Raw genomic sequence first — 25,453 nt, 5'->3', positions numbered from 1 at the left:
GGATCCTCCTCCCTACCGCCCCTTATATAGGCTAGCTCCTAGCACTTGCCCTAAGCGGATCCCCAGTCCGCACTGGTCGAGTCCAGGACCTTGGCCTAGGTCCCTAACTTCCTAGGTTGGGCCTTGCCCCATAGGACCCTTGTTCTGACACGGTCGTTTAATTTGGATTGCAGCCTTTGTGAGGGTCGTGAGGTTTTGTGAAGCCAAGCACTGCGGGCCGGGTTACCCAGTGTGAGGTGGATTAGGTACTGGAGCGATCCATCAACATCCCTTGAGTTTTTGATGTCACATGTAAGTGTTTTTGTGGCAATCAAACATTGCAGATGAGTTCCCACAGTTTCATGGAATGCCTAATGAAAATGCACAGACGTTTATTGAAAAGTTGGAAGTCAATTGCCTACTGCGCAATATACTAGACCAAGCTATATTGTTGCGGCTGCTACAATATAGTTTACAAGATGAGACAAAAGTTTGGTTACACAATTTTGAGGAGTTGATGCAGGTACAAAACCCATGGGTGGTTTTGGATTATAATCGTGTGAAGCAAGCTTTCCTGGCACAATACCGATCCATCGAAGTACCAGATGAAGTTTGGCATGAAATTCTAGGATACACTCAAAGGGCTAGTTAAAGTGTTGATGATTTTGTCATGCAGCTCACCCGTTTATGGGATAAATGGGCCTGAGCTTTGGGAAACGAGATCCCTCCATCCATGTTAAAGAAGGACCATTTTGTGGCAAACTTAAAAGAAAGTTTGAAGTTCAAAGTTGACCTGAAAAGTCCCGCCACCTTCGAGGAGGCAGTCGCCATTGCCAGAGAGAAAGAATGGAAAGCCCAAAGGCTTAATGAATACGAGAAAGCGGTCCCTGAGCAAAATAATGGTAGCCAAAAGAAGGAGAATCAGGCAGAGGCTGGAGGCCAACCTATTCAAAGGGCTACTAGTACTGAATAGTTACAACGAAATATGCAAGACATGATGACCATGATGCAAGAATTACGACTTAGCGTTCTTGGTGGTGGAGGTGGTCGTGGTCGTGGACGTGGGAGAGGGATGGCTCAGGCATGTGAAGCTCATCCTAATGCTAACCAAGGTCGTGGGCAAGGTGAGTTTGAGCCGCAGAGGAGGTTCATTCCTACTTGTTATAATTGTGGTGAGCTTGGTCACATCAACACTTATTGTCCAAAGCCAACAAGGATGGGAGGGGATATGTTTCCACTTCCTCAGTAGATTCCTAATAGAGCTGATGATTATGCATTGGATATACGGGGAGATCAAGGTACTGGAGAGGAAAATCAAGCCTCAACCTCTGGTGGTCATGTGGGTATTGTGCAGGTGGAAAAGAAAGACGCAAATGTGTTTCCAGTAGGCAAAAGAGAGAGGGAAGGTTATGAAGCACCAGGGCCTAGTCGAAAGAAAGGGAAGGAGAAGGAGGATGAAGATGCAAAAGTCAAGAGAAAGAGAAAGCCTCGTAGATGATTTGAAGTGGCAGATCTGCCTTTGGGAGAAGGCCAAACAGATTACAATTTAAAGGAAGACCTGATTGGGAGGAAAGTAGATTGTACTTTTGGACAACTGATGAATATGGTGCCCAAACTCAAAAGGCAGTGGAAGTCATTAGTGAATCCAGAAAAAGAGCCGAAGCATGGACAAGTTAGAGTGTTGTCCGTGGGAGAGTTACCCGACATCTGTCCTGTGGTGAATGCTTGGCACAAAGGTGTGGGCATGGGAGAAGCCTACATTGATGGAGGTGCTCAAGTTTGTGTGATCACACAGTCATGTGTCGATAGACTGGGTCTCATTACATGCGGAAGCTCTGGGTTTCCTATTCGACTAGCAAACCATGCCACGGTGAGATGTTTGGGGATGATCAAGAATTTGGAAGTTGAAGTCTTTAACGTGAAAGTTATGGTGAACTTTCATGTCATGCCAGCTGGTCTAGGAGCCTTTCCTCTCATTTTGGGACGACCTTGGTTGAGATCAGCTGTTGGTGTCATGCAAGATTGGGGCAAGGGCACAATCGGTGTGCATGGCAAGAAGGGTGAAAAGAGGGTGTTTGATATGACTACCAAACAACCTATGGCACTTGAAGATGTGAGTGAGAATGATGAGTCCGAAACTACTAGTGATGATAGTTCTGAAGACTCAGAAAGTAGCACTACTTCAAGTTCCAGTGATGAGGGTAAAGTGTCATTCTTGTTGTTAGACAAGGAATAGAGAGAAGTTAGTGAAGTGCTACAATTATCAGGGAATATAAATGCTTTAAGCCGTTTAGAGCAACTTGAAGAGTTGATGCAACCTAAACAAGAAGTGCCAGTGAAGAAAGAGTTGATTCAAAATATGCTGAGTACCGATCTGACACAAGGAGAAAGAAGGGACTACTTAGCAATGTTGGACATGTTTCCAAATATTTTCATTACCTCATATAAAGAAATAAGAGGTTTTGTTGGGGATCCTATGAAGATCGAGCTAGCTGAAGGGGCAAAACCAATCAGACAGAAGTTAAGGAGGATGGGTAAGGAGCAGATGAATGCCTTAAAGGAAGAAGTGGATAAGCTTTTGGATGCAGGATTCATTGTGCCAGTGGATAATGCTGAATGGGTGAGCCCTGTTGTAGTCACCCCAAAGAAAGATGGGTGTTGGAGAGTATTTGTTGATTACAAGCCACTAAATGCGGTGACCAAGAAAGACCCTTACCCTTTGCCTTTTATTGATCAATTGCTAGATGCAGTTGGCTCGTTTTGAGAGATACAGTGTCTGTGATGGGTATTCAAGATACTTTCAGCTTATTCTTGCTCCTGAAGACAGGAAAAAGACTACGTTTATCACACCATGGGGTTGTTTCTGCTTTTCTTGCCTTCCTTTTGGGTTGACAAATGGGTTAGGAGCCTTTGAAAGAAAAGTAGACTGGGTCCTTGCTCCATTTCTTGGGACGTTTGTCAAAGGGTTCATAGATGATTTCTATGTATACAGTTCAAGGAAAGAGCATGTTCAGAAGCTTGAAATGACGTTTGCAAGGTATGATGAATGCGGGGAGTCAGTTAAACCCCAAAAAATGTCATTTGGCGCAGCCAAATGAGATGAAGCTTCTTCAACATGTGATTTCAGAAAATGGGATTGAGGCAGATCCAAAGAAAGTGGAAGACTTATTATTGTTGTTATCCCCAAAGGATACAAGATAATTGGCTACTTTCATTCAGAAGGTTAAATATCTATCTCATACCTTTGGCATCACAGTTACTGTACCCACTACAGCAAGTGGTTAAAAATGATCCATTGGAGTGGACACAAGACTGTGAAGAAGTTTTCGATAAGGTCCAAGAAGTTCTGAGCACATTGCCTATTATGCAAGCTCCTGATTGGGAGAAAGAATTTTATGTTAGCCCCTCAGTTGGAGATGATGCCATTGGGGCTATGTTATTGCAAAGAGGGAAGGAGTCCAAGTATATGAATCCTGTTTATTATGTTAGCCGAGTTAAAACCCCTTGACATGAAAGAGAGTACTCAGAGATTGAGTTGGTGATGATCAGTATGGTCTATGATTGCCGACGATTCAGGCATTACCTATTGCAAAAGTCGTTTGCTTTTCTCACCAGCTATTCATTGCTGCCTGAGTTGTTTAATAACTCAAATATATCAAAGACAGTGATGAAATGGGTTATAGAATTGCACGAATTTCGATTCACTTTTTTGGTGGAAGACAGTACTCGGGCTACCCAGGCAGATTTACTCACTTACAAAGAGACTCCTATTTTGGTTAACGAGAGGTGGTGCAAAGGAAGAAGGTCGAAACCCCTGCTATATCCAATGATTCACTGTTATATTTTGATGGCTCTTATCGAAGAAGTCATGAAGCTGCTTCTGGAGGGATTGTTTTCTATGATGCGCAAGGAAATCTTGTGAGAAAACAAGGGTTAAAGCTTGATGCAAAAAGTAATAATGAAGCAGAGTATATGGCCCTTGAGGGTGGTCTGCAGATTTGCTTACAGTTGGGAATTAAACGCCTGCAAGTCAAAGGAGATGCCTTGTTGGTTGTGAAGCAGGTATTGGGGGTGTGGAAGAATAAGAACCCTAAGTTGAAAAATTTGTGTTTCAAAGTGAAATCTTTGCTTAAAAAGTTTGAGGCATGGAGTTTACAGCATATTGAGAGGTCTCAAAATGAAGAAGCTCATGATGCTGCCCAAGAAATGATCACTTATGTGTTTGTGTTGAAGGCTGATGTCCCTCTATATCATGGAAGAGAAGTACTATCAAAGGAAGCATATTTTTTGCTTACAGGTCTTTTACCTGAAGATTTTCCATCATCCAAAAAGTATGCTTTTATGAGAAGAGCCAAAAAGTACAAAATGCTTGATGATGTGCTTTATATGAAAGGAAGTGATTTGATATTGCGACGTGTGCCCTGAAAAGAAGAAATCTATAAGATTTTGGAAGAGAACCATGAAGGATCCTATGAAGGACATTTTTCCATGAAAATTATGCTACATAAGATTTTAAAAGAAGGCTATGTGTGGCCGAGTGTCCAGCGGGATGTGAACCATTGGTGAAAGTCTTGTTTGTCTTGCCAGAAGATGGGGAAGAGAATTTTGAAGGCTGAATTGCAAAAGACGATTTTAGCTTTTGATGTATTTGAAAAATGGGGTCTTGATGCCATTGGACCCTTACCCATGACTGGTAAAAGAAATGTTTACATTTTGACAGTAGTGGATTATTTGTCACGTTGGGCAGAAGTAAGGCTGTCAAACATATTACCAGTAAAGAAATGGGGAAGTTTGTGTACGAAGATATATGCTGCAAGTTTGGTGTGCCTTTGGAACTACTTTCTGATCGGGGACCAGGATTTAGAGGAGAGTTGTATGATTTCCTTTGTGGAAAGCTTAATATACAACATATGTACAATTCTCCTAATTATCCACAATGCAATGGTATTAATAAGAGATTCAATGGAGAGTTAGTGAATATCTTGACAAAAATGACTCAGACACATGGGAAGACTTGGGATTCAGAGTTGCCTTGTGCACTATGGGCTTATAGAACTGCTATCAAAACAAGCACAGGGTTTTCTCCTTATCACTTGATTTATGGCAAGGAAGCTTTATTGCCCATTGAAGTGGAAATCCCCGCACTTAAGTGGTTGTCATTGGAAGATGAAGAGCAGTAAGATTCTTGGCAGAAAAGGTTGTTGGATTTACAATGCTTGCAGTTATACCGAATTTTGGCCTTGAGTCATTATGGAGAAGTGTCAAAGAAGGCTCAAATGAAGGCCAATGAATGCGAATGTGTCAAGGACAAAGGAATTAAAAAGGGTGATCTTGTGTTGCGGTACAATAGTAAACTGGACAATACTTTCCAAAAAAAGTTTCAGATTAAGTGGGAAGATCCTTTTACTGTTGTAAATAAATTTGAAAATGGCACATATCAATTGGAAAACTTAAATGGTGCAGAGCATAAATACCGTGTTAATGGTTACAGATTGAATAATTATTTGGCACGTTTGATGACAATTGGGACTGATGAAATGCTATCAATAGAAGAAGACAATGCGGAAACATCTGAAAATGTGGACGAGGTTTTCGGGGATGAAATGCAGCAGTTATTCACCCTAGAGACCTCTGCTTGTCATGAATGACTAAGCAGGCAAGGGGGGGTTGGCAAGCTATGTGAGGCATTTTTTGGGTGGAAATGAAGTTGCTAATCCATGCTAAAAAGCTTGCTCACTAGCCCTGAGTACATAGATGCACATAATGCTTTGAGTTTTTTGGAGTGCTCTTGTAAAATTTACGTAAAAAGGCTTGGTTTTAGTCAAGCTGTTAGTTGAGTTTTGGGTTGGTGGAGCTTTCCAAAAATAGTTTTTAATGAGCATTCCTAGCCATGCTTGATAGCTTGCAAATCGGACTCCGACATCATGAGTTACACGCACTCGAAGTGGATGGTTTTTCACTTAAAAAGTGGCGGCGGATGCACGGGGGAAGACGGCAAGTGGGCCAACTTGATGGTACTTTTAAGAAATGGTATGCTTAGAAATTTTTGGAGTTAGCCGGGGTAATAAGCTCCAAGCCATGCTTTACGGCGCTACATTTGGTGGTCGGGGTCACCCGCTACGCCTCCGAGAAAAATGGCTCAGGTTGGGGGCAAAACAGAAATTTCATATTTGGACATGGGGAAGCTGGGGAAGGTGGGAGGATGGTGCCAAGTGGCAATGGAATAACCCCACATGGGGGGGAGCAAATGACAAATTGAGGGTATAAGGAGGGGAGTGGGTACCCCCTATGAGTGTATCAAAGGAGTTAATGGAGCTTCTTGGCCTTGCTTGAGATGGCTCGTGGACTTTGGGGAGAGGAGGGGGCGCCCAACCAGTGTTCCCACTATCTGGACAGGCGCCTGGCCCATTTTTTGGTCCCCGGACATTGTCCCCCCCCACTTGCCTTGGTCAAAAAGTGGCCGATAGCCCATTTTTTTACCCAAAAACGGCTCAAAATGGACCAATAAAAAGGTGCCTAAAGGGGGAAATGAAGTCGGCTAAGAGGGGAGAGAAAATCCCTTGGGATAAGAGCCAAAAAAATCCCCCTTTAATAGCTGCATTTCTCTGCACACCTGCAGACACTTTCCAGAGACCTCCTTTTTGGAGCTTTTCCAAAACCCCCAAACTTTGAATGCTTGTAATTTGCTCATTCCTTATCGGAATCAAGCATATGGATGCTCTATGGACATCTACGCGAGCTAATCTACACACTCATGTTCTCTAATTCTCCTAATTTTAAGTGTGGTTTACGCTAGAGTTGTTCTTCTCCAAGCTTTATAGGTGTTTATAACACAGGTGAATTTGACGGTGCAGCTGTTGTTCTTTCCAACAGTGTGATCGGTGCAAGGCTATAGAGGCATTCATTTTCATTGTCGTTTGCACTCCACATTGGGAGGACTCACTGTTGGTAAAGCACACAATACCTCCTTGATACCATCAAAAGCCTGTTGCATGTCTTCATTCCACTGAAACCCTTGAACTCTTTGACTCAATTTCTGGAGAGGATACACATACTGACATAGCATCCAAAAAAAACGTGACAAGTACCTGAGCTTATGCACAAATGATGCCAAATCCTTTGTGTTGCTGGGCGGATCCATAAGCAATAAAGCCTTAACTTTCTGTGGGTCAGCTTCTATTCCATTTTGGGAAACCACATGTCCTAGGAAATGGACTCTGGGATGAGCAAACTTACACTTCTTTGGGTTGAGTTTCCCACCTTCTTGTTGAAGCCTTTCAAAACTCAGCCTTAACTTCTCCAAATGTGTGACCCTTGAGCTATAACACCCAATGTCATCCATGAAAACACAAATAAACTTACCCAAGTAGGGAACAAACACTCTATTCATCCATCCTTGGAAGGTAGCATATGCATTAACCAGCTCAAAAGGCATTCTTTTGCAGGCAAAACAACCCCAAGGAGTAATGAAGGTCGTATTCAATCGATATTCAATCACTATCAAGATCTGAAAGTAGCCAGAAAATCCATCCATGATTGAGTAACGTTCATGACCTACAACATGACTGAGGATTTCATCTAGGAAGGGTAGTGGACAATGATTTCTTTTTGTGGCAGCATTCAAAGGTTTGAAATCGACACATATTCTAAATCTTCCGTTCTTCTTGGGCACAATAACAACTAGAGAGACCCCTTCGGACTCCTCCACTCGAAAGATGAAATCTGCTTCCAAAATCTTCGTCACCTCTTCATGAAGTGCCTTCTCATGAATGACTCCCAACCTCCTAAGCTTTTGAACCTTTGGCTTGGCACCTTCTTTTAGATTGATTCTATGCTTGACTCCTTTAGCTCCTTGCAACTCTGTATATTCAGTGGAAAATAGCTTTGTAAATTCCTTGAACATGTCTTCATACTCCTTTTTTTCTTTCTCGGTCAAGTCCTCTCCTAGCATGCTCCATGCGTTTACTTTGGCAGGCTCTACAACTTCTTTTGGACTATCCTTCTCCTCCTTGACCTTCACATCATGCACCAATGCTTCCTTTTCAACAATTATACCAAAAATATCAGGACATAATTGCATCAAGCCTTCCTCTACACTTTCTTCTGATGATTCAGATGAAGCATCACTATCATATGACGTGGTTTCTGTCGAATCCGTATCTTGCATCTGCACTAGGGGTTGTGTACGGCTCTCGTGTATCTTCATGTTGTAGACAATGGTTCTTCCTTTCTCTTTGTTGGGGATGGTGATGAAGCATGTACCCCAATCCTGCTTAGCACCAAGGGTTATAAGCCATGGCCTCCCTAAAATAATCGGATAAGCATTCTCACCCGCTGGCAATCAACCAAGCACTCAATCCCCAAGACTTTTATCTTCACATCTTCAGCTATTCCAAGACACCTTGCCTTTTTGTGGTTGGCCATTCTCATATGGATCAAAGCATTCACTGACATCTTAACGCCTGCTTTTTTCATGATAGCCTCGGTCATGACACACACCTAGGAACCACCATCCACATATGCTTGCACTTCCGTCTTCTTTCTCAGCATCGCTTCAACTATTGGCACCATATCCACTAGGTGACCAACCCTCAAAGATGACACTATGCTTTGATGCTTTTCCTTCTTGGAAGGAAGCCACGTACTCACACACTTGGTCCACTGCCTCCTCAATTTAGCATTCAAAGCCACCAACTGACCAAAATATATATTTGTCTTTTGATTTCATATGTCATCGACAATATCATAGTCTTCAACACCTTGGCCAAGTAGGTAGTTCTTTGGACCAATTTTCCTTCTTCGCTGCCTCTTGCTACTCTCTGGTTTGTCTTCTAGCTTAGCCTTTCCTTTCCTTGCTCTTGTTTCCCTCTCTTCTACTGTCTCTTTCTCCCTATCATGCCTAGCTCTCTTATTGGCCAAAACATCCACATCTTGATGCTCAAGGGTAATGATGTTAATAGCCCTACCTTCTCCATTTGCAGTCAATGGTTGTGATTGTTGTTGCGGCGGTGGTGCTTCTAGTGCCCACTCTTGATGATTTTCTTCTATTCTTCCTCGACCACGTCCATATAGGGGGCATATCCCTCCTCTCGCTCTTGGTGGTTCAAGACAATCAGGGGTGTAGTGACCCTCTTCATCACAATTGTAGCATCTTCCTTGTAGCCTTCATCCCCTACCTCTCCCAGCTGGCCCCTCCTCTCTTTGGTTCCTATTCATTATGTTAATTCTTAATTCTTGCAAAAACTGACCGGCAAGATCATGCAAAACCTGGGCCGTAACGGGATCTGGACCTTGAACCACTCGCTCCACTCTATCATCTGTTGTCACAGAGACCATTGGTTGCACCACATCTGGCTCAACGTGTGTCATGCCTTGCTCCCACCTTCTCTTGATCTTCTTGCTCTTGGCCTCGGCAATTTCCACAGCTCTTTCAAATGTAGTAGGTTCATCTTGATCGAGCTTCTCCCTTACACTTGGATGGAGACAATCCATAAACTGATGCACTTCAAAAAATCCCCTGGAGGTACTTGGGATGCTGCCTCTAATTGAACCGAAAATCCTTTGAAGTGTTGCAAAAACTCTTTAAAGTTAGCATGAACATCTTGTTGCAAACCTCTCAATTTTGTTGTTGCTTCTGTTGTGGTTAGTTTCTTTCCAAACCTGTCAAAAATTGCCAGCTTCAACTACTCCCATGTTTGCTTTTTGTCTTCCTCTAAACCTTCAAACCACTCCTAAGCTTCTCCTTAGAGCGCAAGAGGAAATACATGAAGCTTTTCTTTGTTATTCACAATTTGCATACCAAGCGTATGCCACTCAAAGTCCGCAATCTAGTCCTTCACATCCTCCTTCCCTGTGAACACTGGCCGACTATAAGCCATCTCTTTGGAGTCGCTTCTCCCTTGCGTGAGTAACTGCACAAAAATTGAAGTCTTGCACCTCAGCCAAACCACCATTTTTCTTCAATGAAGCTCGAACTTCACAGCAAAACCGCTTCACCTGGGTGCACAACCGGCAAATTTCCGCTCCCCAGCGGGATCGCCAAAAGATGATGGAGCAAAAGATGTCATGTGCACACTCACACACCTAGAAAACTCAACACAACACAAGGAATTTACTTAATTTCCTCACCTCACTCACCACCACTCAAAAGCTCCCTGAAAATTCTACTCACAAGCTCAATTCAAATTTTAAACGTCTTGACCTACAAGCCCTTGCCTGCCTGCAGACACTACAAGGTGAGTCGAGGTGATCAGCACTTGAAATCATGCTTGATGGTGACCAAAATATACAAGTAAAACCATCAAAACCCCAAAAACTCCAGCCACAAAAGGCCACTCTCAAACCATTGCAAAGCCTTCACCAAACTCCACTCTGTTGGACTGTTTGGAGTAGCGCCAACCCTAATGGCATTGATACAAGGTCACATAGTCTTGTAGAAAGCCGCACCTTCTTCCCTCAATTCCTTGCACACACACATCTATGGAAACCTCAGAACTTCCATAGAATCTCCCAAGTGCAAAATTGAAGAGATAAAGCTCTCGTTCACTCCTCCACACACTCGAAAACAGGACGCAAACGTGACGGGACTGCACTAGACCACCTATAGGAACCCTGCTTCCTCCCACACATAGAGGGGTGAGAGTGTTGATATTTCTCTTCAAAAGTTCTCCCTCAGCCTAAACCATCACGGCACCGTGAGTGATGTGAAAATTTGAAGCCATTTCACACCCTTTTTGACCATTTTTTGACCTTTTTTGGCCCAATTTTGGCCAATTTTGACCCCCAACAGGCATTTTTCATAGGAAAACCCCCAAACGGACTCCAAAATTCACCAAACTTTTTACACTTGATCCTCAATAACCAAATCACTTTTCCAAATCCTCACATTATATTTTTGACCAATTCTGGGGTGGTGCACGCATCACTGTAAATCAGGCACCGTAAATAGACAGTTATTGCATGTCCCAAACTTCTTGAGCGGGTGAGAGTACCCATAATTGTTTCTTGTATTATTTACATTCTAGAGAGCTTAAACACACTCTCTAGAGCCAAAATAAGCCACCTAGAACCATATCTAAGGCCCCGATACCCTATCTGGGCATGTACATGTGCTCGACTGCTGGCACGGGAGCCTGCCTATTCACAATGTGTACACGTTGCATCTTTTTTTGAACTTGAAACCACTTTGCAAAGCTCCCAAATGCATGTATTTACATATTTTTCTACATATGACCATGCATATAAACGCTACTTTGTACACGTCAAAAGAGGTCTATCAATGTTAATAGAGCCGATGAGAAAAATGGAGATGAAATAGATAGCTCTATGGCATGGTCGTTATCCCCTTGTTTTGGAGTAAACTCTCCATGGATTTCATCAATGAAAACATCTTCAAATTAAATTATGAAATTAGATAACTCTAATGCTTCTTGATTTTCATCATTGCTATTTGGTAAAGCAGTAGTGACATGCATAGACTCTCTAACAAAATTCATGTACGAGAGAACAAACTCTCTCTCTATACTTAAACTAGATTTTTCTTTGAAGAGACTTTAGAGGCAACCATGCAATTAAACCATGGTGCCCCTAGAATTACATCATATTTGAGAGGATAGATAAAGAAGCCTTTTTTGTCCACATAACTTTGGACATGGAGTCTCAGTTTCCCAATCAAGTCCGTGACCAAGGTTTCTTATCTTTGAAATCCCCATCCGCCTACACAGTTTCCCTCATCATCTCATAAGCTTGTATCACTAACTTGGTGGCTAACTCAATTGATATGAAATTATGAGTTGAGCCAGGATCAATCCAGGATCAAAGAGGATAATAGCATCATGTTCTCTCACCTTGACCCATGCATAGGAAGTGGTGACCCATTGCAATGACCATCCTCTTTTGGAGCTTCAATCATAGAGGCTCTAGGTGGTTGATTGTGTACATTTATTTGTGGACAAGACCGATATCCGTGTCCTTACTCCCCACACTTAAAACATTATTATCCCTTATGATAATGGTCTAGCTCTTTGGATGAGAGTTTGTTTTTACCTTTGTAAATACTTTTGTCCTTTTCTTTCTTGTTGTTCTTGTTGTTAGGGTTGCCTTTGGAATAATTTTATGTGGCATTATTCTTCCCCTTGGGCTCATTTTTTTCCTTAATTTTTGTGGGCTTAAAGTTCTTCTTAGCCCCTTGTTGGAAATTGGTTCTTGAAGCAACCATGGTATGGTGAATGACCACCAATATGGTTCTGGGCCTTTGAGAATTGACATATTTACTGGCTCAATGTTACGCGTAGGAATCACTTCTTTTTGGGTGGCTAATCACCGCTTGAAACTCATTCAAGTCTCGTTATTTGTTTTTGTTTTATGACCAGCTCACAAAAAGGGTATGGGTGGGAGCACGTATTTTTTAATTTTAATTTTATTTTTATTTTTTGTGATTATGAGGTGGCTCAGTCTGCAGCATGGTGCCGAGAGAGAGAGAGAGAGAGAGAGAGAGAGAGAGAGAGAGAGAGAGAGAGAGAGAGAGAGAGAGAGAGAGAGAGAATGGGGTAGCGGGTTCCTCTATTCTGCAAGTTCCTCTGTTCTGCCATCGCCCTCGCCGTGTTGCTGTTGCAGCTCCCAACCCTCGGAGCAGAGCCTCTCCTTCATCCTTTCAGGTCTCCTCTTAACCCTTGAAGCATGTCCCTCCCCAAAGAGTTCCTCCTAAACCCTAATGGTGAAGCATCTTCTTATGTGTTGAGTGGCGAGAATGTCCCGTTTTACCCCTTAGCCATGTCCATTTCTCTTAAAGACTCTCTCACTGCTGACCCGTCTATCAAAGGACAGCATAAGGTATCTCTGAACTCTGCTAAAGTCTGGAATTAGGTCACCGTATTTCAAATAAGGGTTGTAGTTCTTTACTTTACTAGAAAGCTCCCAAGCATTGGGGAGGTTGCAGGATTCATTGACCATGGCTTTAGGAGAATAGTGGTGGACAAAATCTTTTATTCTGGATCTGGCTTATTTGAGGTTCTCTTCTTCAAGGCTGAGGATCAAAAATCCTTTCTTTCATCTTCTATTGTGATCCTCGGTGGGCAAGTGGTCCATGTGTTGCAATGGTAGCCAATCAGGACCATCAAGGAAGAGCTATCAAGTAAATGCCCTGTGTGGGTAGAACTTGTAGATCTCCCCTCATACTTGTGGCCTTGTATCTCTAAAATAGTAGCCTCCTTAGGGAAGGTTCTATTTAGCCCGACTATTAACTGCCTTAATAGGAATAAAGCTTGCATCTTGTGGGAGACTGACAAAGAATTTCCATCCACTTTGGAAATAGAACTGGAAGAAGTAGGCAATGTGGTCTTGTACCTTAAATGGGGGAATTCAGCAGGCTCTTGTTTCCATTGTGGAAAATTAGGCCACTTCTCCAAAAACTGTCCAACATTGAAAGAAGGCACAGTAAGCTGATCCGGTCCTATCTAGGGAGCAAGAACTTGATACCTAGCAGCCAAATTTTTGGCAAACCCATGGGTAAAGCTACTACCCCTCCTGTACCAACTCCATCTCAGACGGGGGTTCCTTTGGCTGGTCCCAAAACCCCCTCTTATGCTAGATCGCATGGGTCACTCATCAATACTAGAAGTACCTCTTCTCAACCATCTTCCTCAAAAGGTCCTAGAGGAGGGGACAAAGGGAAAAGAATTGTTGATTCTGAAGGATTTCAGGATCCCCCTGCCAGGAAGACCTTCAAACCAAGAAATCTGGCCTCTGGCTACACCTCTTCTAATGTCTATGACATCTTGCAAGACATGCCCTCTCCAGAAACCCTGGAGGCTGTTGAAGTTATGGTAAAGGATTATCATCAAAAGAGGACTACAGAGCCTCCTGAAGTTAATTTGGAAGTGAATATGCAGGAAGTAGAAGAGGATACTCAGATTGTTGTTAATACCCCTCAATGATTGTCACAACCTTCAATGTTAAAGGGATCAAGGATCCCTCTAAACTCCTATCCTTCATTGCTTGGCTGCTAAGGAATAATGTTGATGTAGGCTATTTTCAAGAGCATAAATTTCATGAAAGAGCTGGTAAGATGTTCTTTCATAAAGGCTACTGTATGTTCTATGGAGGGCAGTCTGGTGGCTATTCACGTGTCTTGACATGCATTAAATAGGATTTGAATCCCCAATGGATTCTGGATCATCCCTCGGGTTGTTGTTATGTTTTTCTAATTGATTCTACCTTTGGACCCCTACATGTAGTCAAATATATGCCTCAAACTGTTCTAAAGAGAGAATTTTGCTTTGGAAATGGTGTTTGGATCTTCAGTTGTCTGCAGGAGTTGTAGGGGGTGACTTCAATATGGTGTTACATAGTAATGATACAACCTCTCTAGCTTCTGTCTGTAACTCAAAGGAAGCTAGAATCTGGGAATCTCTTAGCAGTCTCACTGGTTGCTTACTGATGCCTGGGATGAACACTCTCAACAGGCTGGATACACATTTCATTCCCTTTCCCACCTATCCTCCTGGTCTAGGCTAGACAGGGTTTATTTCATGCATTATGATTGGCTGCCAACGAAGAAAACTTGCTTGGTGGATGTTTCAATGGTGCTGTCTGATCATTTCCCTCTGATTTGTTCTTTGTCTGACCTGGATGATAACTCATACATGTAGGGTCTGAAACGTCCCTTGATGGTTAATAATAAATTGATTGATGATGGTTGCTTTAGCTTGGAGGTAATACAAATGATTAACAAGAATAAGCTAATGTTTTCTCACCCTCTGCATGTCTGGATGCATGTATGCTCTAATTTGCAACATATTGTAAGGAAATATGGAAAGAAGAATGATGCATTCAGAAGGGGGAAATGCAAATCTGCTCAAGACAAAATTGAGCATTTCACTCAGATGGCTAAGATCACTAAACTGTGTCAAGAGCAACTTGTGGAACTGCAGCAAGCCAGAGATGTATTGAAACAAGATGATTTGGAAATGGCCACAAAACGTAGATTCTATGCAGGGTTCATGCACTACAGGACTGTAATGATGTCTCCAAGGGATTTTTTAACAAACTGAAATCTAAGAGGAAGAGAGATTTGATGCATTGTTTACAGATTGAGAATGACACTGAAATATCCAGCCCTACTAACATCATGCAATACTGTGAAAATTTTTACTGAGAGCTTCTATCTAAGAAGAAGACTCAGCCTCCTGGCAGGGATATTTCTATTAAGGAATTGTTAGATACTGTGGATTCATGTATTGAGCAGACTGATGCAAGGAGATTGGAAGCACCATTTGAGGAGAAAGAGGTTAAATATGCTTTATCAAAGTTGGGCAATGAGAAAACTCCTGGTATTTGTGGAATCTTAAAAGAGTTTGTGTTGGAATTTTGGAATGATCTAAAAGGTATCATACTGTCTTTTATAAACTCCTCATGGTCACCCTGTCTCAAATTAGGTTGCCTGCCGACGAACAAAATCCTACTGTGCCGATTCCCTTTGTTCACCTACTTGATATGTCTTCTTGCCTCGGCTTGCTCAAGCCTCAACAAGCTTCTTGCTCAAGCTCTCTTGCTTAAGTTCCTCCGGGCTTCTTGCTCCTTCGACCAAGCTTCCCCGGTGAATCCCCTACTCGCCTTGGCTTGCTCAAGCTTCGGCAAGCTCCTTGCTCAAGCTCCTCGCCCAAGCTCTCTTCCTTGATGCCCTTTTCCTCTCCTTCCCTTTGTTTTTCTTCAAATGATTACCACAATAATCTCCTTGCTTTGCTTGCCGAGCACAAGACGAGAGTTCCTCTTTGCTTTTGTGCAAGCTCGAGAGAGAGAGCACCCTCTTCCCCCAAGCTCACAACACTTGCCTCCTCCCTTCTCTTAGTTCCTCTTCTTCGTTTTCTTTTCCACACCCTCGCATGAAAAAAAAAACCTCCTATATATAACTCCTTACCTCCCTTAGCAACAACGGCACCGTCATTGCTAGGGAGGCCATAAAACACCCCTTGCTGACGTGGTAATGAGGACTCTGAGCAGCAAAAAAATGCCACCACCGGTGCCGGAACGGTGCATGTCAGCAAGTTGAGCAGTTCCCGTTTCTTGGTCGGGCTTGTCTGAGCCTCAGGGAAGGTGCTGCAAGCTTCTTCTCTCCCCCTGCGCCCTCACTACTTGCAGCTCACCATTTTCTTTCCTTTGCTTTTCTTTTCCCATATTCACACTCAAGCCCTCAATTATTTGGGCGGCCACAGTTTATGGCTCATGTGGACGGCCATTGCCCATGTGAGTATGGGCGGAATCCGGCCTTGGGCTTTTAGAGGCACCACATTTGGCAAAAGCATTGCCTAGTAGCACATCTTCCTCGAGCAGTCATTGCCTGACAATATAATCATGAATTCTACCAGCCTTCAAGATGCAAGTATAAGTGATTGCATTTGGTGAAAGACCTTCCCTCTCATTTGGTGTAAACAGTTTGGGGCTTCTAAGCCGCATCCCTTTTTGGCATAATCCGTAATTAATGAGCTCCAAGAAATGGAAATTTTGGACTTTGAAGGCTCATCAAACTTAATGCACTTCCGTGAGCACCACACAGATCCCTCCCGGCTAATAATTGTCGTCGATTTGAAATTGCCATAACTTGCCCGTTCGGATTCTGTTTGCCGTACCATCACTTCCCATGGCCTTCACACGCTGCACAGAACACACACATCACCTGGAAAGGCTCCAAAACCCCCAATTGGCACACCGACCGAGCGGACCGGACTGGCATGGAACCGACCCTCGATGAATCTTTATCGGCCAGTATCTTGGCGACCGGGACTCCGATCATTGATCTAAAAAGACCAATGTGCTCCACAAAATGAGCACTTTAGGCCCGTGCATTCATTTCATCTCTGTCACCTCAGCTGCAGTTGCCCAATCCGGTACGTCGGTACGTATCTGTAATCGACTTGAACTTTAAACTGCCATAACTTCTTCACCGTAGCTCCAATCGATGAGCCGTAAAGACAGGCCGATAGAGTACTTCAAGCACTGCAGTTCTAGATCATAATATACCATATGTGCTCACTTTAAGAATAGTCCTTTTTAGCACCATTAAGGCATCAATTGGCCCTTTTAAGCCGCATCTGGCATACATTCAGCATTGAGCTTGGCCTGTTACCAGGCCTTAACCAATGTGTATTAATCATGTAAGCTTCAAACAAACTTGATGTGAATTTTTATGGAATCTTTCTTAGCATGGGAGCGGAGCTGCACAACATCCACCCCCTTTGAACCTGCACAGCCTCCAGTCTGTGCCAACCGTTGTAAAGCATTTTCAAGAGCATCATCAGACTCATCGTCTGATGCATACATAACATTTTCTTCAGGAGGTTGATCTGTGTTGAAGTCCCCAATATTAGTCTCACCATCTCGTTGCTTAAAAAACTTAAATCTTTTCCCTGCAATAGGCACCTTGAGCTCAGTCCCATCAAGCTCGCATAACTTGTAGGTCGCATTATCATAAACATGAAGTACTACATATGGTCCAAACCATCGTTTAACCATCTTCCACATAGCAGTGTACTGGTTCTCCAAGCTGCTGTCATATACAAGGACCCAATTCCCATATTTAATAGCACGAGGTCGTAGTCTGTGCTTACCATCAAATGCTGCTTTGTTCTTCAACCTTGCTTCCTTAAGCATTACTTTAGCCTGTTCAATATCATCTTGACACCTCTCAAGCTGGCGAATGCGCAATGCAAGCAAATATTCTGTAGACATACCTTCTTCCCATGGCATTACGGTCCAAGAGATAACCGCTTCCTCTGTAGGCATAATGGGTTTTTGCCCGTACATCAGCTCAAACAGAACTATGTGTAGTTCGATCAGCCCATAAAGAAGATGGTAGGAGTTTAGGCCAATTGCAATATGTCCCTGGCATGCCTTTGCTAAAGTTTTAACAATAGGCGGATGCCCTCTTTCACTTTGACCATTACCCTCTGGATTGTATGCCGTAGTGAGATCCAATTTAATGCCCAAGCGAGCAAAGAAATCCCGAGCTTCATCTACATCCAGCTCTCCTCTATCAGTAGTAATTCTACCAACACATCCATACCTGGAAATAACATCCTCAAGCAAGAACTTGCATACGGAACTGGTAGCTTTGGTACGCAAAGCTCTGCCTTCCACCTGATTAGTAAGATCCTCTCTGGCAAGAACAATATACAGCATCTGCGAGACACCTACTAGCATGGTAATCAGCTCCACCACCCACTTGTAGTGCATAGCTAGTGGATAGGTGGGATGCAATCCATCTTGATCTCGTACATTAGAATACTGTTGGCATATTAGGCATGTATCCACAAACTGAGCCACATCTTTATACATACCTTTCCACCAGTAACCATCCTTAATCTTGACAAAAGTTGCCCAGACCCTCTGTGTCCAACCCATTAACTTTCATGAAACTCTTTGATAACCTTCTGTTGAGTCGCTTTATCACAAACAACCCGTTGTGGTACTCCTTTTGAGTGTTTTGGCTGCTTCCATAAATGCCCATCCTTTAGAAAATAGCCGTAAGCTTTCTTCTTGATCTTTTTGTACTCTCGATCCGTCCACCCTTCATTCTTAGTAAGAGTGCTAAGGTAGCGGCCAATCAAAAGACATTCTCCTTCACAGAACTCTTCAGAAAATACCTCAAAAGTATGAGCAATATTTCCACAATTTGCATGCAGATAAGAAGACGAATAGAACTTCAAGCCAACATCATCACTTGTGGTCAGCATCTCTTCTTCATCTTCAAATCTAGCTCTTGATAACATATCTGCAACAGGATTATCTCTACCTGCAATATGATAAAATTTAGGATTAGGAGATTTAATATAGGCTATCCATCGTAGCATAGCAATATTCGGAGTAGAGCAATTTGCAATCATCCCTATCACTGGCAAGCAATCTGTCTCTACCACGACTGAAGCTCCAATAAAGTACTCTTTATCAGACCTTAGAGCAGTAGAAACGCCCCACAATTCTCTCTTAACCTGTGGGTAGCCTCTTTGGAAAGCATTGAGCACTTTTGCTCCAAATCAAACCGCATACCTGTTACCTTCTTCATCATCTTGACCTATAGCCCATCCAATACGTGTCAGGCTAGTGTCAACTGTTAAATTACTGGCCTTCCACATTTGTAGTCGACTTTCCTCAAGGTCGGAGCCTCAAGAAGAATCTTCTTTAATTTCCTGATAGCCTGTGTATGAACTTCTTCCAAAACAAATCTTTTACCTTTTCTCAGAAGTTGATAAAGCACTTCTGCAACAACAGGAGCAAAATGTTGCAGCCAAATAAGATAGAAAACACATGCACCCAGAAACCGACGAACTTCAGTAACCGAAAAGCACGTTTCCTTCATCTTTTGAATAGCTTCAACTTTAGCTGGACTTGGCCTTCTACCTTTTGGACTGCACATGTGCCGTACAATTAGAACCTCTTTGGCACCAAAAGTTGATTTCTGCCCTGAAAGTGTTAAGTTAACTTCTTCAAGTCTGGATAAAATAGCATCATAATTAGCAATATGTTGAGCAACAAACTATCGGCACCCCCTCTGATCTTTTAGCTCATCTTTTGAGCCTTCCTCATAGCCCTTAATCGGTATATCATCAATGAAAGGAATAGTAACATGTGGGATAAAGTCCCTTAATACCTTATTCATGGCGTTCATCATATGTGCTACAGAATTAGTAGCACCCTGTGGTAGAGTGCACATCCTTACCAATCCGAGAGGTGTACGCATCGTAGTAAGATCCCTGCTCTCCAATGCTAACTAAAATTGATCATATCCAGAATAAAGATCATCCATAGAATAAATTGACCTACCTGCAAAAGCCTCAGCAAATTCATCCACAATTGGGCCGGTAAAAACCACATTCTTCTTGTAAGCTTCATCAAACTCATTACACTCTCTCACAAACCTGTGGTCTTCACTATCTTCCAATTTTTATGTGGTGGCTGCTGCTGCTTAGGTTTAGAAGTAGACACCTTTGCAGCTAACCCTTCAAATTTAACAGTTTTTAAATTCAAATTTAGTTCTTGAATACCTTTAACTAGATCGTCAAGAACAGGCCCCTCCACTTTGGGTACTGCAGAGGGCAGCTTCTCTTTAATCCCTTCTTCATCATCATCTAGTACCTCGCTCATGATTTGCTTATCAACTCGCTTCTGTCGTTTTACGATCATGTTCACCGCTTAAAATGCTATTTTCCAATCTGATGTCAATCCCAATTCTCCTGCCGGATCCTCCAATAATTGCACCAAATTCTTTTGTAGTCGTGGGTCAGCAACTTGAATAAACAATTCCACCTTTTGATCCCTCAAGGAATGTTGTTCTGCTGATGATAACTGATCAAACTTATTTTCAAACTCTTGCAACAGTTCTCATGAATATAAATTTTTACCCTTCTTTTGCTCCCACTTCGCAAAACTCTGTCTAGTCACCCGTTGAGAATCCTCCAGAAATATTCCTCTTGCAGCGCCTTCTTAAAATCCTACCAGTTCGGCCCTTGAGCTGCTTGAATTTCTTTAATCCGGGCCCTAACTTCCGGCACTGCTATCAAATGAAATCCTTCCACTGCATCTTGGTCTTCAATACCATTATCTTCCATAGAGTACTGCTCATACAAATTGCAAAATTTTGAAATATCTCGGACCTCAAACCGTTGCAGCTTTTCCATAACATTTTGACGAGCTTAATGAATCGGTTGTTGCTGTTGCTGCAAACTGCTGCATCATCTGCTATGCAGGAGGGCAGTACTGGTGTGTGGCGCGTCCGGGCTTGACGAATGAGGTGTTGACAGACATCGTGATGAAGGAGATGTGCCAGGAGGTGCAGCGGCGGCGGAGGACATCATGCACGACTATGGGCCCATCGTATCTGGAACGGGCGCCTGTTTCGAGCCCAACACTCCCTTCGCACACGCCTCCTACGTCATCAAATCTTCCTGGCAGCGTCGCAACTCCCGTGGCCAGATTGTGCCCTGCAACTTCTTTGACCGCACCATGGTTGTCGTCGTCGACCCAAGTACGTCATCCTTATAATTACCTACTTACTTTCTGTTAGTTCACTAATTCTGCTCCGCTCGTCGACCAGCTAAATTGCTTAGCTAAAATTATGTGTCGATTTTTGCAGGTACCTCTGCGAACTGCCGTTATCCTAGTCTCCATCTTTGATGTAATTATAGGGATGCCTAGCTTTTTAACTCATTTCTCTTTTTTCGTAATCAAAATGTTTCATGTGCTGCTATTTTTGTTTTATCTTTGGAGTCGACCTCTTTCGAAAGTAGCTTTGGCAATCTCTCTCTCTCTCTCTCTCTCTCTCTCTCTCTCTCTCTCTCTCTCTCTCTCTCTCTCTCTCTCTCTCTCTCTCTCTCTCTCTCTCTCTCTCTCTCTCTCTCTCTCTCTCTCTCTCTCTCTCTCTCTCTCTCTCTCTCAATGTCATATTTACGATATGACCATCTCCCTAAGATAAATTGGTGGATAGGGTCTTGCTCTTTCCTAGCTGCAATAATTTCCTTGATTGTTGGGAAGGAATTAACAGAATCCATGTCTATCGCATTCCGAGCGATCCCTGAATGACTGTTTGCAAAAGTGCAAATGGGTGTCCTGAAAGAATGCATGGCCAAAAGTGAGTCTGGATTTAGTAATCTTGATGTTTCATGTATTTCTCCATTGTTTACTACAAAGAGGACCACTCTTTGCCACAAAGAGGATGCATGCTTTGTGCAGCTATGGATGAAGCAACGAGCTGTTCACAATTGCAATTATCCATAATGTACGCTTTTATGTATACATTAGAGGAGGGTGAAAGTTTTTTTAACACTAAATATGTAATCGGACACTCAAGTAAAAATCCACATATGCATATGGCCGGGAGGTTGCATTGTCCTCACCGTATTTTGATGCACCATAGGATATTTTCCCTTTCCTCAGAAACTTGTTATCTCCTCTAGTGTTGGAGGGTCACGACATGCTTCTCCTCTAGTGTTAGAGGCTCACTTTTTTTTTCATTTACAATGAGAAGTCTCTACATTCATCAACTTCCCCTTGCTCTCATGAATACTTTGATCACCATCTCTCTATCACGCTTACCACAACCATGTTAGGCATATTTGGCAATCAACTCGCTACAGTACATGACATTTCTAATAAAAAGGTCATCAAGAACCTTGCATGGTTTTCTAAGGGCATCACATTTTACATGCACATTGAACAAAGCATCCATGACCACAATATGTTCGATCGTTACATCCCCCCCCCCCCCCCCCCCTTGTCACTCTGCTCTGATCATGTGGCTAAACCTACACTTCTAAGGCTTCTCCTGTAATAAAACATGTAATTTACACACATTGATGGAGCAAATGACACCATGCACACACTCACACAACCTCACACATTCACACAGCACAAGAAATCCTCTTATTTACTTTTGCCTCAAGTAAGGTTCAATTATAAACCGTTGGGTTCTCAACTCAATTTAGGCTCCAAACTTCTTGAACTATAAGACCTTATCTAATTGCCAACATTACGAAGTGAGTCAAGTTGATCAATTAAGTCTTGGAATCACAGTCCATTACCATCAAAAGGCACAACAAGGACCACCAAAAACACCAAAACTCTAGTCACAGAATTCCTCTCTCAAACCATTGCAAATGTTTCACCAAGCTCTGCTCTGTTGGACTCTTTGGTGTAGCCTCAACCCCGATGGCACTGATACAAGGCCATATTATCTTGTAGAAAGCCACGCCTTCTTTCCTCAATTCCTCGCACAAAGATATCCATCGAAGACTTAAAATTTCCATATAATCTCCCAATTGAAACGTTGTAAAGAAGAGCACCTGATTCACCACCCTCAAAAATAGAATGTGAATAATTCGGTACTACATAGGAGCACCTGGAGAAACTCTACTTCCTCTTATACTGATATTTTTATTGAACCTTAGTAGAGACACGACAGATGATTATAGATGAGACAGAGGGAGAGAAAAAAGTGAGATGACATGCTACATTTAGAGCCCCAAAGGGTGTGTAGAAATAACACACTAGATGTGTTTATTTAGTAGGGACCAAGGGCTATGTTTCTTTATTTAGAAAACTCTATATATGGATCCAACAACCCCACTCAAACAAAGGTCCCTAAATTTGGGTGAAAAAAACCCTTGGGGGCTCAAGGGAAAATTCACAACACTATATACACACGCCGCTCTATTAAAAATTCAAAAAATGTTTACAAAATATATATTCGAGGAGCTACATCACTCCTCTTTTACAGTGTGACCTTAAAGTTCTTTGGATAATAAATTGTCATGATCGTAGGACGATGATGTTGGAAATAAATGGTAACACTAGTATAGATATAAGATCTAGAGCTTTTGAGTCCCCCATAGTTATTTCTTCCATAAGATTTTGCCTTTAATTTTTGAGAATCATATGCACAAGTAAATGTTAGAAATAATCATGAGACGCATAGAGACAGATCTCATCATAAATTCACTAGAGTATTCTTCGACGATATAATCATCTACTCCAAATTCACTGAGGAGCACAAGAAAAACCTCCAAGTAATTTTCCATGCTTTGGGAGACAATAATATTTTCATTAATCAAAAGAAAAGTGAATTTTTATTCCAATAAATCCAATACTTAGATCATATTATCTCTCAATTTGGTATCCATATGGATCCCACAAAGTTGGAAGTAACTAAAGAATGGCCTAAACCAAGGAATTTACATGAGCTATGGAGCTTTAGGTATGTGTTCATACTATAGGTAATTTATCAAAAACAAAATCATGAATAGCATGCAGTACATGATCTAACAAAAAATAATGTTAAGTATGCATGGACTAGAAAGGAGCAAGAAGCTTTCCAGACGCTGAAACAAAAGCTTATCTCTCAACCCGCTTATTTTATCGGATCTCACAAATCCCTTTGAGGTCCAATACATGTGGTCATTGCCTTGGAACAATTTTAATTCAAAAAGGGAATGCCATAGCATATCAGAGTAGGAGATTGAATTCCAACAAGGAATTTATAGAAAAGAGCTACTAGCTGTCTTACCTGACCTAGTAACATGGAAGCGTTATCTCCTATATAGGGACTCCATTTATTCTATGTATTGATCATCAAAGCTTTTACAAGAGATGAAAATCTTAGTGGTCTTAAGTCCCACGATTGGCACAAATTTTCACAGTTTATCTTACCAATTGCAATAAAGGATTGTTTGACAGGTGACATTAGAAGAAAAATCTATAAAATTAGTGAGTTGGTACGCTAGATCGGTTCAAAAGAGATACGAAAAGACAACATTGATGCACCACACTTAAATGCTATTGAAGCAGTGTGTATGGTGGAGAATTACTTTCCAAGAAACATTCTTACCATCCAAATGCATCTACTTGTGCATGTGGTCGATGAAGTTGTAATTGCTGGAGTAGTCCATAGTAGGTGGATGTTCTTCTTGGAGAGATTCATGAAGACTTTAAAGGGGTTCGTTCGTCAAAGAGCTCGCCTCGAGGGTAGCATGGCCGAAGGATGGCTTGTACAAGAGTCTCTTGTTCTCATCAATGAATTTCTAGGCTCAATTGATCCAAATATGCCCCGAATGTGGACTACTAAGGTCAACGTCAAATTGACAGGGGACAAGCCACAGGGACAAGGCGTCATTAGGAAGATGGATATCACAATGCAAGCAAAGGTTATGAGATTTTGTCTTCTCAACTCAGACATCATGAAAAAGTGGCTGGAGAGGTCTACAGAGGAAAAGCAACAACACTTGATTGATCGCTTGCAATTCAAGCGCAACCGTGCCACTAGAAACCTTCCTTTTTCAGATCATCTTCAGAAATTGCCTTGCTTTCCAACTGGGTGCTGGTTAGATGCGACAATCTCAGAGGCAAAGATGAATGGAGTACTGTTACTGAAGAGGAAGAGGAGATGTCAAGGGGTTCAATCGGCATGTAAATTTTCACAACTTCCTTTTCAAGCTCCACATGATCACATTACTTTAGTAATTTTAAGTTTGTTTCACTTTTGTGGCTGCAGTATCACAAATATGGAGCTTTGTGGTAGCATGGGAGACACTTTAGAGTGCAATGGATAGACGAACAAAGGGTCACCTTTGACAATGGTGTTAGGGCAAGCTTCGTTCAAGAAAGTAGGAGTAGTGCGAGGGATGAGAACACAGAGACGAGCCAGCTTGAATACTTTGGCTACATCCAAGACATCTTGAGGATTAGCTTTAGAAAGTTTATTTTTTTAATCTTTGATGTCAAGTGGTTCAAAGTTATTACCAACGGAGCTAATGCAATTGTGTGCAAAGATAATAGTGAATTGATTCAAGTGAACTCTAGGCGGGTGTGGACAGAAGCACGGGATATGTTTGTACTTTTGCAGCATTGTGAACAAGTTGTGTTCACACTAGATCCACTATGGAGAGAAACTGATAAAAATATTTGTCTAAACCACGCTGGCTCTATGTTGTTC

At 42.2% G+C, this 25,453-nt stretch overlaps 1 protein-coding gene and 1 pseudogene across 1 annotated transcript; both read left to right on the top strand.

The window, feature by feature from the left end:
- The first annotated feature begins 12,657 nt into the window (after positions 1-12,657).
- On the top strand, positions 12,658-13,422 carry LOC147457877 (uncharacterized; annotated as a pseudogene).
- A 59-nt stretch (positions 13,423-13,481) lies between these two features.
- LOC147457876 (uncharacterized) lies at positions 13,482-13,913 on the top strand. Its single transcript, XM_086511715.1, has one exon. It carries the CDS (start codon positions 13,482-13,484, stop codon positions 13,911-13,913), a length of 432 nt encoding a protein of 143 aa, XP_086367841.1.
- Positions 13,914-25,453: the final 11,540 nt, after the last annotated feature.

The sequence above is a fragment of the Adiantum capillus-veneris genome, chromosome 5 (assembly GCF_014529385.1).
Source record: "Adiantum capillus-veneris isolate H3 chromosome 5, ASM1452938v2, whole genome shotgun sequence".
NCBI classification, from domain to species: Eukaryota; Viridiplantae; Streptophyta; class Polypodiopsida; order Polypodiales; family Pteridaceae; genus Adiantum; species Adiantum capillus-veneris.
Note: the sequence above shows the minus strand (reverse complement) of the source record. Positions and strands in the feature narration are given on the sequence as shown.

What these genes read in the sequence shown, in the direction of transcription:
- LOC147457876 (XM_086511715.1), top strand. Translation starts at nt 13,482, where the DNA reads ATGGGTAAAGCTACTACCCCTCCTGTACCAACTCCATCTCAGACGGGG.